Genomic DNA, 12250 nt, shown 5'->3' on the forward strand with positions numbered 1-12250 from the left:
TTTTTTTTTTTTTTACATTATAAGAAATCCTCTGAAGGTGCATGTACCCAAGAAGCAGTGCAGAACCTCTTGGGATATGTGACACAAATATCCCAGGAGGCTGCGGATTTCCCCTTCAGGCTTTACCGAAATGGCAGTAAAGACTGAAGGGGAGAGGTCCTCTCCACAAAAGTGGAAAAACAAAAAACGCACATTTTTCCATTACATAACAGAGAAAGTCACTCTTTAATATAATGTTAAAAATGTGGTGATGCTTTAATAGCATCATGCATGTGATATCAGATGGGGACAAGACAGACAGTGACCCCCTCTCATCACTGCCCATATTCTATATAAAAACAGTTTGTGAAGTTTATCCGCAGTGTGTAATAATGTCATCGGCAGTGCAGTGTGATAGCAATGTGAGTGTAAAAGCTGCTTGTCATATTCTGCAGCCTAACAACTCGCTGTGTTCAAACCTTCATAACTCCTAAACTGTTGGTTGTATTAACTTGAAATTTTTAAGGTACAAGGTGGAGGCATAGGAAACAAACTGTAGGTGCAAGTGGGGGACACTTGTGGCTAAACCTTTCTAAAATGTTATTACAATGGCATTATGAGAACATAAATCTCTACCTAGCAGAATGTGCTGCCTGCTCTGTTACACATCCGTCTGCATCTTACCTCAAACCCCAATTTCTCCAGAATTAAGAGGTGCAGGGAAACAAAAATATAGGTGGAAGTGGGAGACACGTGTGGCGATCACCTTTCATCACCATGGCATCTTTACAACATTAAAAAAACTGTCCATCCAAATGCACTTCCTTGTTACACATGACTGTACCCTTCCTGTACCTCAACCTCAATAACATTTAGTGGGCAGAGATCATTTTCTAATGATGCCATAGTGATGAAGTTTTAGGGGATGTTAGTCACAGATGTTCCCCACTTGAACCTATATTTTTGGTTTGTTACACCTCCCCATTCCCCAATTGAAGTTCAGAATGTTAGATAAGTGGACAGGAATGTGTAACAGGGCAGGGAAGCCCATGTTTTATGTTCTAATGATGCTGTAGTAATGAGATTGTAAGGGGAGAATGTGCCCTCCACTTGCACCTGTATTTTCAGTTTTGTACCCCCACTCTCAGAGAAATTGGTGTCCAAAGAAGAGAAGCAGACAGTAGTTTCATAGGTATAGATTTGTGACAGGTAGGCATATATTTAGGGGCCCCACCCCAATGCTCCTTGCTATGTTAGTGGCCCCCGGGGTCCCCAATTTGCACTTTCAATTTAGGACTCCTAGTTGCACTTTCCTCTGAAACAGCAACCCCAAAGTTCAATGTTCATAACTTTTTAGATTTCTGACCCCGATATCTTGAAATTCTTTAAAGCTGGGGGACTGAAATTGTGATACCCAGTATTCATGATGGTCCCCTGTACACCCTGAAAATTACAGGTCATTGTGACATACAGTTTAGGAGATATGGAGGTTTGTACACAGAGCTGTGAGGATGCAGAATGACATGCAGACTTTATACACAGTGGATACATTTCACAGGCAGATTTTTTTAAAAATAGAAATCCGAGCTCGTGCTATGAGATGGGGGCGGGGCTGCCTGTGTCTCCTTCACATGAAGGCTGAACTGTGTGCTCACCTCTCATCGGCAGCAGCACAATCCTCTGAACGGATGGCACAGAGCACAGAGCAGCCGAGGATGAAAGCTGCCGAGGAGAGCTGGGCGGGATATTCAAATCAGCCGGGCGGAGCAACCGGCTAAAGACCTCTGGGGAGAACTATGCATCATGACGTCACATTCAGCGGCGTCATGATGGCATACCCTGCCCACTCTCCCATCGCCCTGGCCCCTTTGTCAAATTTTATTTTAGACTGTGGCTCCTGACTAAAAAAATTTGCCCACCCCCTTACCTACAAACAACTGGGAGCACTTAATTTTTCTCATGTTGCCTTGCCCGCTTTTTGACCAACTGGGCCGAAAAAAAAACAAATTTGGTGGGAGAACACTGCAGAGGATGTTGTTTTTTTTTTTTTTAACTTATATTATTGTGTTTTACAAATCCATTTTAAATTAACTGTTATTTTTTTTTCACAGGTAAGTTTAAAGTATTAAGGTCTACACGAGTACACGTTTTGTGAAATGATTGCAGTTTACCCTAATTAGATTTATATGTTTCTGCTGCTCTTTTTATGGTGTTTTTATTAATGCGTTTCCTAAACAGGTTTGTTGGTCATGATTTAAGCACAAGTACCCAGATGGTTTAGCTGGTCAGAATGATTGACTTGTTCTATAAAAAGACAGAATATCTGCTTTTATAGGCAGTACATTATTATTATTATTATTAATAAACAGGATTTATATAGCGCCAACATATTACGCAGCGCTGTACATTAAATAGGGATTGCAAATGACAGACTAATACAGACAGTGATACAGGAGGAGAGGACCCTGCCCCGAAGAGCTTACAATCTAGTAGATTTTTCCCTTCATTATCCTCTAGAACGGGTGGGCAAACGTTTTTAGTCAGGGGCCACAATCTGAAATAAAATTTGACAGAGGTGTCAGGCCAATGGAAGAGTGAGCGGGGTTATGCCATCATGACGCCACTGAATGTGATGTCATGATGGCATAACCCCGCCCACTTTCCCATCGCAGATCTGACTCTGCAGAGGGGATGGTGAGGGTGGGCGGGTTGTGTTCAGGGACACCGCCTGTCCACTCACCCATCGCAGGCTCTGAGCTTGCGATGGGAGAGTGGGCGGTCTGTGGCACTGCACCCAACCCGCCCACTCTCCCAACGCAGGTTCAGATCCGGGGGACGTGTTCTTTTCCTGACCCTGCTCGGGCCGGAGAAACATCCCTATTAGGCCGTATACGGCCCACGGGGCGTAGTTTGCCCATGCCTGCTCTAGAACAATCCACTAGACAAGTAGCTTGGTCTAACTGCAGGAAAACAGCGAGACAGATTTTAAGGTTCCTGTTTTTCCTTCTTTCATCAACACATCTCATTCATATGCTAGTTTGTTCTTACCCAATAAAGTTTGCTGCAGAGGTGAGAAACCTTTCCAACATCTGAGAGAGATCAGGACAGACCACTTGAACCTTGCAGATTCTAAACAGGGGCTATTAGAGTGTATGCTTCAAGGGTAGTGAGGATTTACTGATGGCCTGTTCTTTTATTTATTCCATATATATCTCTCAAGCTTATCAGCCACTCTGGATTGGTGGGGTGATGCCTCCAACATGTTTGATTGTGTATGTTCCAAAGTACTAGCCAGGAAAGAGTATGTATTTTTATTTTATTTATTTTTTTGCAAAGGATATAGCCATGGAACCTCTTGATTTAACATAAAAAATAAAACGTTGTAAAGTGCAGATGCTTTGTATGGAAATTGTATAAACCGTACACTCCCTCTGGACACGTTCATGTCAATCCAGCACAACATCTATGCCAATCTCCAGATTTCTATGCATTAATATCACCAACCAGTACTATGGTTTGTAGTAAAGAATAGGAGAGGCGTATGGCAATCTTATAGAATAGAAATTTAGACCATCTCTAGACTGTTTTCTGTGTTTTGAACTTCCATAAAAGAGCTAGTTAAGAACATCAAACCAACAGATTTTTTTTTTTATTTTAAGAACCTGGCTTAATCACAAACTAAGAAAAGGAAAAAAAAGTCCTAAAACACAGTAGTATTTCTGCAATACTTACCAAGTTCTGATCAAGAAAATATTCATAATAGAGGTGTAAATCTCTAAGTGGGCGAGGGAAGCAATCTCATTGGCTATAGGAAAAGCCACGTCCATGCCCATTCCAAGGTCCTTAAAGACAACCAGGGTTTAAGCATATTCTTGACACCTACAAAGTTAGGTATTAAGGAATGGCATGGCCTATAGCCCTTTCTACCCAGTGGTGTCTCATGAGTGATCATGTCAAATTTAGACTGGATATATACCATTTAAACCAAGGTTACCACAAATGCTAATACTTGGTGAGCTCATCTGGGGCAAGAGATTGCACAGGAGAAAAATCATTTGTCTCCTCAAATGTCAGCTATAAGGGTACATGTCTTAGCAAGTACTTTGCTACTCCAGAACCAGTATGCTGGCAGTATCCAGATAATGGATTTAATATTTAAAAAAAGAACCAGTCATCCTGGCTTCCCACATCAGTGCAAGAGGAACTTCATAACAGGCATCCTGAGCAAATCCCCTTGCATTAAAGGGTAATTGGATTGTTATAAGAAAGAATCAGATCATGCATCTACATCTTAAGGAACCATGCCTCAAGGCATGGAGCCTTAATAGAAAATACTGACAGGCAAGAAGTTATCTGACAAGATAATTGTCACATTTGGCCTTAAGATTGGCCAGGAAAAACTTTAAGAACTGTTTTCTAAGCATTTACAAAATTAAAACCTTTTTGGCAACTGTAGCTCCAACTTTTAGTGGTATAATGAGACCACAATATAAACCATTTGCTGAAGTATCCATGAAGTTGCAAACGGATGAATTAACATTTTTAGTAGGCTTTTCATCCTTATGTGAATAACATGCTTTTTAGTGAAGGAACCTTTTCTCCTCTTCCTGTTGAACATAGTAATCTTTAGATATATTTTCAGTTTTCATTAGGGTGGCTACCATGTACCACAGAGGTGATTATTTCCTCCTTTCTGTCTTTTTAAAATATTTGGGAACATCCAGCACTGAGTTTTTTCCTTTGCTTTCCTACCATCAGCTGCAAATTGGTTGCTGGATAAATTTGGAAGCAAACTGGATTATTTGATATTCTTTGATAGGAATTCAGTTTCCATCCTAGGTTGTCATTTTTATTTTCGTATTAAAATTTAGTTTTATTAGTAATAGCAAATGGCAGTCTTTCAGGACCCTTTGAAATTTTTGTTTGCTGCAAGCCCTCTCTAGTAAACTAATATGGAATATTCTTGAAAAAGAATATTCTCTAGTTTCAGTTAATCAAGTTTTTTAATGGCCTGGCACAAATAAAGAAAGAAATTCTGTCTCATGACTGGGCAGTAAAAGGTGAAGCAGTAGATTGATGAGTTTATCTGTGTGACTCTGCTCATTTGTCTATCCTACCATACACTGTGCATCTTACCAAGTTGGATTCATGTGCTGCTTCTGTATTATTTATTGCAGACCTGCAATGGAGATGGAGTTAGGTTTCCACATTTTCTGACTGCTACATACCCTTTCATGATTGTGTTTTTGACACATGTGTATGAAGTCATGTGCTTCAACCCCCAAGGTGCAAGACCACACTTTTATGACAAATATAACCAAGCAGGCCAGTTCAGTTTCAGTTGCGAGTCACATTTTCTTCTTGATGCGGCATGGGTAACCTGGTAGCCTTGTGTTGACAAAGGTAAGCAAGTCAGGACTGTTGGCGTATGACGAGAGATGGTGCAAGTAGAGTTAACTATAGTCTCTGATGGAGTGCACAGGGATTTTGTAGACCGATCAGCTATAATGCAGTAGCCTTCAGAACTGCAAAGAAGATATAGCTGCCGCATGGGATTAATCTGCTTTGCTGTCTGATTTGTACTTCAAATATTTTCCCCTTTGAATGGATTGTCATCTATGAATGTCCTCTATAAATATTCATTGGGGCTGTTTATGGACGGAACTACCACCTGTTTGCATATTCTTCTTGAAATTTACTAGATATCAATAAATGTAATTCTTTTGTGGGACTGTACAGAACTGCCAATAAACTGCTAGAGGTGGAGAAACTTACAATTTTAATTTCTGTATTTGGCATAGTAAATGTGTGTCCTGTGCTGCATTTTGATATATAAACTTTCCCTTGTTTGAAGATGAGCACGTTGTTTATTATAGATGTTGGTCATTAATGTGATATGTTTTAAGTGTAACTGCATCTTATGCACTTATATTGACGCTTTCCATCTCCGAACTCCCATTCTCCATCTACCACTTTCTCCTGGTGCTGTCTCAGTTGCAGCAGCCGGATATCCCCATTAGCTGTTCAGCATGATTATGTTGGCTGGCCCCATGTATCTATTATGAACTTTCCATAGGATTGACTAGAAAGTTACGTAACATGCATGGGTCCAGATAAGAAAAGTTGGATGAGCGGCTCTGCAGTCTTTTTGGCAATATCCTGGTGGGTTAAAAACAGGATGGTATAAGGCTGGCAGGGGAGGCCACAATATAGGTGTTATTGCCCATAAGCTGCAGTTGCATTTTGGGTTTTCATTTTAAATCTAATGATCTAATTGCTTTGTTGTACTTCTTTATGTTTGCAGGTGTAAACTCTTTAAAGAATGGCAGTAGTGATCCGCTTAGAGGGGCTTCCTGTTATTGCTGGTTCGGTTGATATTCGTCATTTCTTCTCTGGATTGAATATACCTGATGGAGGTGTACATATTATTGGTGGTAAAATTGGTGAAGCCTTCGTTATATTTTCAACAGATGAGGATGCCAGACGTGCTATGAGTCGAACGGGTGGTATTATTAAGAATGCACACATTCAGCTTTTTCTCAGTAGCAAGACAGAAATGCAAAATACATTGGATATGAGTCGTAGAAGTAGCAGAAAGCATCCTGCAGTACCACCTGGTAATGATACATTTGGTGCAAAGAAAGGAGTCGGCCATAATAAATTTGACAAAGGAATCTCGCATCCTGGTCTGGATAACAGTGGTATTAAACACAATGAAGCGTATACAGCAAAGTATGACAGAAGAGAAGTGAAAAATTCTAAAGATGCCAATGATGTGTATGTGTATTTGTGTGGGCTTCCTTACAATGTAACAGAGGAAGATATCAGGAAATTTTTTAGTGAGTTAGATGTGGTTGAAATTCTAATCCTATTACGTCCAAATGGCTATAGAAATGGAAATGGTCTTGTGAAATTTGGAAGTTCAAAAGATGCAAATGCTGCTCTGAGCCGTCATAATGAATATATTGGTAAAAGATATATTTTTCTAAAAAAGGCAAATGAAGAGCAGTGGATTAATGCTGGTGGGCAAGTAGGAGGACCACATCCTAAGCAACCCAGAAAACAAAGGTCAAGGTCCAGATCACCACAAAATCAGCAGTTTTATCTACACTTGAAGAATTTGTCATATAATATGGAGAAACAAGATATTAAGCATTTTTTGGGTTTGCCTGACCTTCCTGATATACAGATAAAGTTCTTGTTCTACAGACACCAGAACAAATCCAGAGAATGCTTTGTAATGGTAAAAAGCGAATGGCAGTATGAAAAGTGCCTGGCTTTGCATAAAAGCAATCTTAATGGTCGGCCAATCTACATATTTCCTATTCCTCGGAAAGAAATGTTGGATTTGATAGATTCCTACGAAACTCAGTCTCCCCCCAAAATGGAGAGTCTACCTGGTAATTTTCCAAGTAGAGAACACTCTCCCATTAAAAGATGTATATACTTGAGAAATTTTCCATTTGATGTAACCAAAGATGAAGTGATGAGATTCTTGACAGGATTTCCTGTGCACCAAGATGATATCTTCTTGCTTTTTGACAGTGTAGGAGTCGGGCTTGGGGAGGCATTAGTGAAATTTCCCACTGAACAGCAAGCTTTACTTGCTGAAAGATTGAATCGCCAACGATTCTTGGATACAGATGTCCTCGTGAGACGTATATCTGATGAACAGATGAAGGAATTCGGAGTCTTTAATGATAAACCAGTGGAAAATGTTTTGCCTCGTTCACCAATGTATAAAGATGAGTATAGTGTACGAGAACCTGTTGAACGGTCTTATGCTTTGCGTGATGACTTACCTTATGGTCATGGAGATTTTAGGGGATCTCCAGAAAGGTTTCGAGGCTCTAACCCCTTGGATTTTGTTGGTCGAGATGAACTTTCCCTAAAGTTTGATGGGGGAAGCCAAAGCAGTATCGATTACCATCATTCTTTACCATTCCGTAGCCAGAGTTTGGAAGCCAGGCCAGCTGGGGCTATTGTGCGTATGAAGAATCTGCCATATAAAGCCACTATGGAAGAAATTTTGGATTTTTTCTATGGTTACAATGTCACTCATGAATCGGTAAAAGTCAAGTTCACCAAGGATGGAATGGCAACAGGGCTTGCCACAGTCTACTTTGAAAACTATGATGAGGCCATGGCTGCTGTTAATGAACTTAATGAAAGGCCCATTGGGACACGCAAAATTCTTTTATCTTTGACAGGAGTGTAAAAAAAAAATTTTGACATTTCAGTAATTCATTATTGACGTCTCCTTAGTGGGATGAATTGGGAGTATTTTTTACATGATTTTTTTTTCCCAATTGACGATCAAAACATTCCTTGTTCTTCTAAGCTGTATATATAGAAACCAAGTTTGATCTCTTTGGCTGTAAACCTATTTTTGATTAAAGTGTTTTTGTGTGTCCATACCTATGTCTGGGCATTTAATTAGCAAAGACTATGTTTCAAAATATCTACAGGCATGGTTCTTTCTTTGGTGAAAACAGACTTTGGAATATTTTTAATAATACTGATGTAAGTCTGTAATAGGAAAGGTCATCTCAATTGCTTTGCAATATTGCTGTTGTAAGGTTTTGGAAACATGCAGAATTTTTTTGATCGTATTTGCTTCTATATTTGTTCGATAGTTGATCAGGCTCCTTTTGCGGACTTTGTGCCGTTTAGCATAAATGTTCATGGAAACAAAACTCCACTTGGAAGTCCTGCAATGTTTCAGCCATTAAAGGGGTCGTTTTTTTTTAAAGTAACATCCTGTATTCAGGTTTTTTAGGTTTAAATACAAGAGGCAGTTTTTGTGTGGTTTGACTTCGGTTTGTCCTTTGTCCCTTAAACCTTTAATGAGATGTATTTTTTTTTCCGCTTTGGACTGCCTAAGCGGTCTTTCTAAAGATTGAAAGTGTCAAATATGGTAATCTATGACCTTCTTAATGTGTACCCCCTCCCTCATTTAATTTTTACACAAGCTCAATAATTTACCTGAATGGGAAGTGGTGGAAAACTCATGTAAAAACTTTGCTACCTCTGAAATTTTGGGTTTTAGAACAGGCACATTAGGGTTAAGGATACAGTGAACAAGAAGGATCTGCAAAGGTACAAAGAATGGCATGATCGCTTAAAATTGGCAGGCATTGTGGAAAAATGACAAATCTTTAGGCATCTTCTATACCTTTTTAAATCTTTAATTTATGATTCAGTTGTCATTTTTTTTTTTTTTGCGCATTGTGATATACAGAAATTTTGTTATACTTACTAAACAAGTCAGTAACCCCGTTCATTTGGTATTTCATGTAATTCTGATGCATGAAACAGACTTTTGTTTACATAATTCTGCTGTTCTCCTTTGTCATTTTCTACAACTATCTTCAAGATCCATAACTCAATTTACAATACACTTGTTTTCTTACTGCCTAAACTTGTGATGTGAGGTTTATAATGGGTGAGGTAGAAGATATGTGTTCTTTAGTAAATCCTGGTCTTTTGTCTATTGTTTCAACATTGTTGCAGTTTTAATGCTCTTTTCCTTGGTTTTGAAGCCATCAGAATGTAGTTTGTGGAATGGACCAGCAAAGGTGGGCAATAGTAAGTCAGCAAATGAGCTCGACATTGGAAAAAGAGGATTGCAAACACAGCTTATTATGAGGTGTGGGGAAATCCACCTTCCAAAGAGATGTGCTTTCAGCAGCTGAGGAAATCATGTACATTTTTGGAAAAATTGGGAAATGATCTCTTGTGGAGAATATTGGTTGACTTATGCTACTGGGAAGGATGAGGATATGGCAGACATCACATGATCCCTCCTACAAGGAGTCATAAAAGGAGGTTTGGTTGGTTCATTTTTTCAACGCCTATTTAGTTCCCCTTGGTATTGGTAGAAAAAAGTTAAAAAAGTTACTCTTTCATATTTGGATTTTCAGCTAACTGCAGCTTGATTTCAGAACTCAAGCAAACTTACTTGGCACTAATAACCAAATGGTTAAATGTGATGGCATCAAAGCAGTGGGGAAAAAATATTTGGTATAAGCTGGATCACTATTGCAACCTATTGCTCAACAATTGTGTGAATCATTTTCTTTTTGCACTGTTTACTATTACCTGGCTGTAGTTTTAGAGCACACTTGATTCTAGTGCACAGATGGTTGTCCTCAGCATTAAGGAGGAGGTGGTGCTCTTTAACAGTTTTCTAAAGTTGTAGCAGCATGTTATTAGTACATTTTTTATTGTAGGGGTGCACCAGTGGAATTCTGTATGATGCCAATTTCTTTCAATAGTCCACTTGGCTTTGCTGATGCTGTCGGGTTGTGTTGGTAATGAATTTCGTAGACTGACCACTAATGAGGTTGCTGGACGTTTTAACAGTCTTTACAGCTCCCCCATTTCCCAAGTTATTAAACATATAAAGTGAAATTGCCATCTGCAATGTCTGCCTCACTACTGTGAAAAGTATTCAACTTCTTGTTACTAAAAACTTCTGAATGGTAAATAGTTCTGGAGGTTTTGGTAATAGTTTTGTTTGGGTATTAAAAAAAAAATACATTTAGACTTTGTCCGTGTTATTCCCTTGTCCATTACAACTAATTCTCAAAACATCTTAAACATATCTATTGCTGATATGCACTGCTTTATGACTTGCGATGGGGATAATCTGGAAGAAGGAGCCTAATAAATGTATGTCTAATTCACCCTGAATTCGTCTTTGCTTTTCTAAATGGGGTCATGGCTGGGGCTTCAGCTCTAATATCCTGAATCAAATCTTACACTCGCTGCAGCCTATTGATAGGGACAGTAAGATAGTAATGCGAGTGCTTTTCCGAGGGTTTCCTATGGTGTTTAGAAAACTGGTACCTATCTCTCCCTGTCACTTATGTTAGAAACTTCTAACATAAGTGAAAGCAGTCCCTCTGCTTTCACTTATGTTAGAAGTTTCTTTACTTTTTTTATCTTTATTGTGAGCATCAGCTGACTTCAGGTACAAACCTTTAAATGTTAAGTTTCGGTAAGTGCAAGTGCTGTAAGCTTTTCAGGACACTGTTCCAAGCACCTAACAGGATTGCTTCATTTGTCACTCGATTGCCTCATTCTATGGTTAAAAATGGTTTTAAAGAGCTTCACGTGACATAACTGAAAGTACCCGTGCAAATGCGCTAAACAAAAATTCTAATTAAAGAACTTGAATAAAAAAATAAACCTTTCATCTGCCATTGTTGCTGTCAGGTTTTAACCACACATTTTTCTGTGAATGACATGGCATGCGCACTTTTCACTTCTACCGAGTATTCTATCTAGTTTTCTGCCTGTCATGTTTACCTGTTAAACTTTGTGGTGCTACTCTGATTATATTGATATTTTATCTTGTTGTAGTAAAAGTTTTATACAAGGTTAGTTAATATGATAAAGTGATGTCCTTTATTGGCTAACTTGTATTGGCCAGATCAGTACAATACAGAGATCTTTTTTTTTTTAAAGGGAAGTTAAACACATGCTGGTATAATCAACAAAATCTCAAAAGCTTTGCCTATTCAGACATCTGTAATACAAATTGCCCACTGTGACCAAGGTCACATTGTTTTCAGCTGTTTTAGCTTTGGTTAAATTTTTATTTATGAATGTTTTCTTCCGCTATCTTGCAGAGTTGGGCAGAGCATGGAGCTTTTGCATTTGGCAACCACATTCTACATTTTATTTATACACAAAATGATTGAGCTATTGTAAAGCCCCTCGGTCCAAAGATATTGAAGAAGTGGTTAAACATGGGTAGTTAGATGAATACCCACTTAAAATGATATAACCTCACAAATTAATTTCATGTTTGTGAACAGCAGCAGGTTTTAGTCCTAAAATACAATACAAAATCAACTCCAGGCCTTTTATCTGCTTAATTGATAATGATATAACAAAGGAAATCCCCACACCAGCCCATGAAATTGCCTTTGAGTCAATTATTCAATTATATTTGAGCCCCTGAAATGAAGTGATTCTATTAAAAAAAGACTTTAGTTCCCCACATTTTTATGCAAATTTTTGTTCAACTCACTGAATTAAAACTGAAAGTCTGCAGTTCAACTGCATCTGAGTTGTTTCATTTAGGATTATTTATGGTAATGTACCGAACCAAAATTAGAAAAAAAGTTCTCTGTCAAATATTTATGAACCTAACTGATCTAAATCCTTATTCAGAGGTGGATGATCCTTGCTGCAAAGAATAGCTCATTGTGTGTGCAACATTCTTAACAAAATCCTCCTGTGAGTCCAGTCATTGTAAGAA

At 38.7% G+C, this 12250-nt stretch overlaps 1 protein-coding gene across 2 annotated transcripts in view; it reads left to right on the plus strand.

Moving 5' to 3' along the window:
* Window positions 1–11172, plus strand: part of RBM12B (RNA binding motif protein 12B) — a 13713-nt gene extending 2541 nt beyond the window's left edge. For both annotated transcript variants that reach the window (XM_072410913.1, XM_072410914.1), the window contains exon 2: window positions 6284–11172. In XM_072410913.1, coding sequence (XP_072267014.1) covers window positions 6302–8197 — 1896 coding nt within the window. In that variant the 5' untranslated portion in view covers window positions 6284–6301 and the 3' untranslated portion in view covers window positions 8198–11172. The remainder of the gene's footprint in view (window positions 1–6283) is intronic.
* Window positions 11173–12250: the final 1078 nt, after the last annotated feature.

The sequence above is a fragment of the Pyxicephalus adspersus genome, chromosome 5 (assembly GCF_032062135.1).
Source record: "Pyxicephalus adspersus chromosome 5, UCB_Pads_2.0, whole genome shotgun sequence".
NCBI classification, from domain to species: Eukaryota; Metazoa; Chordata; class Amphibia; order Anura; family Pyxicephalidae; genus Pyxicephalus; species Pyxicephalus adspersus.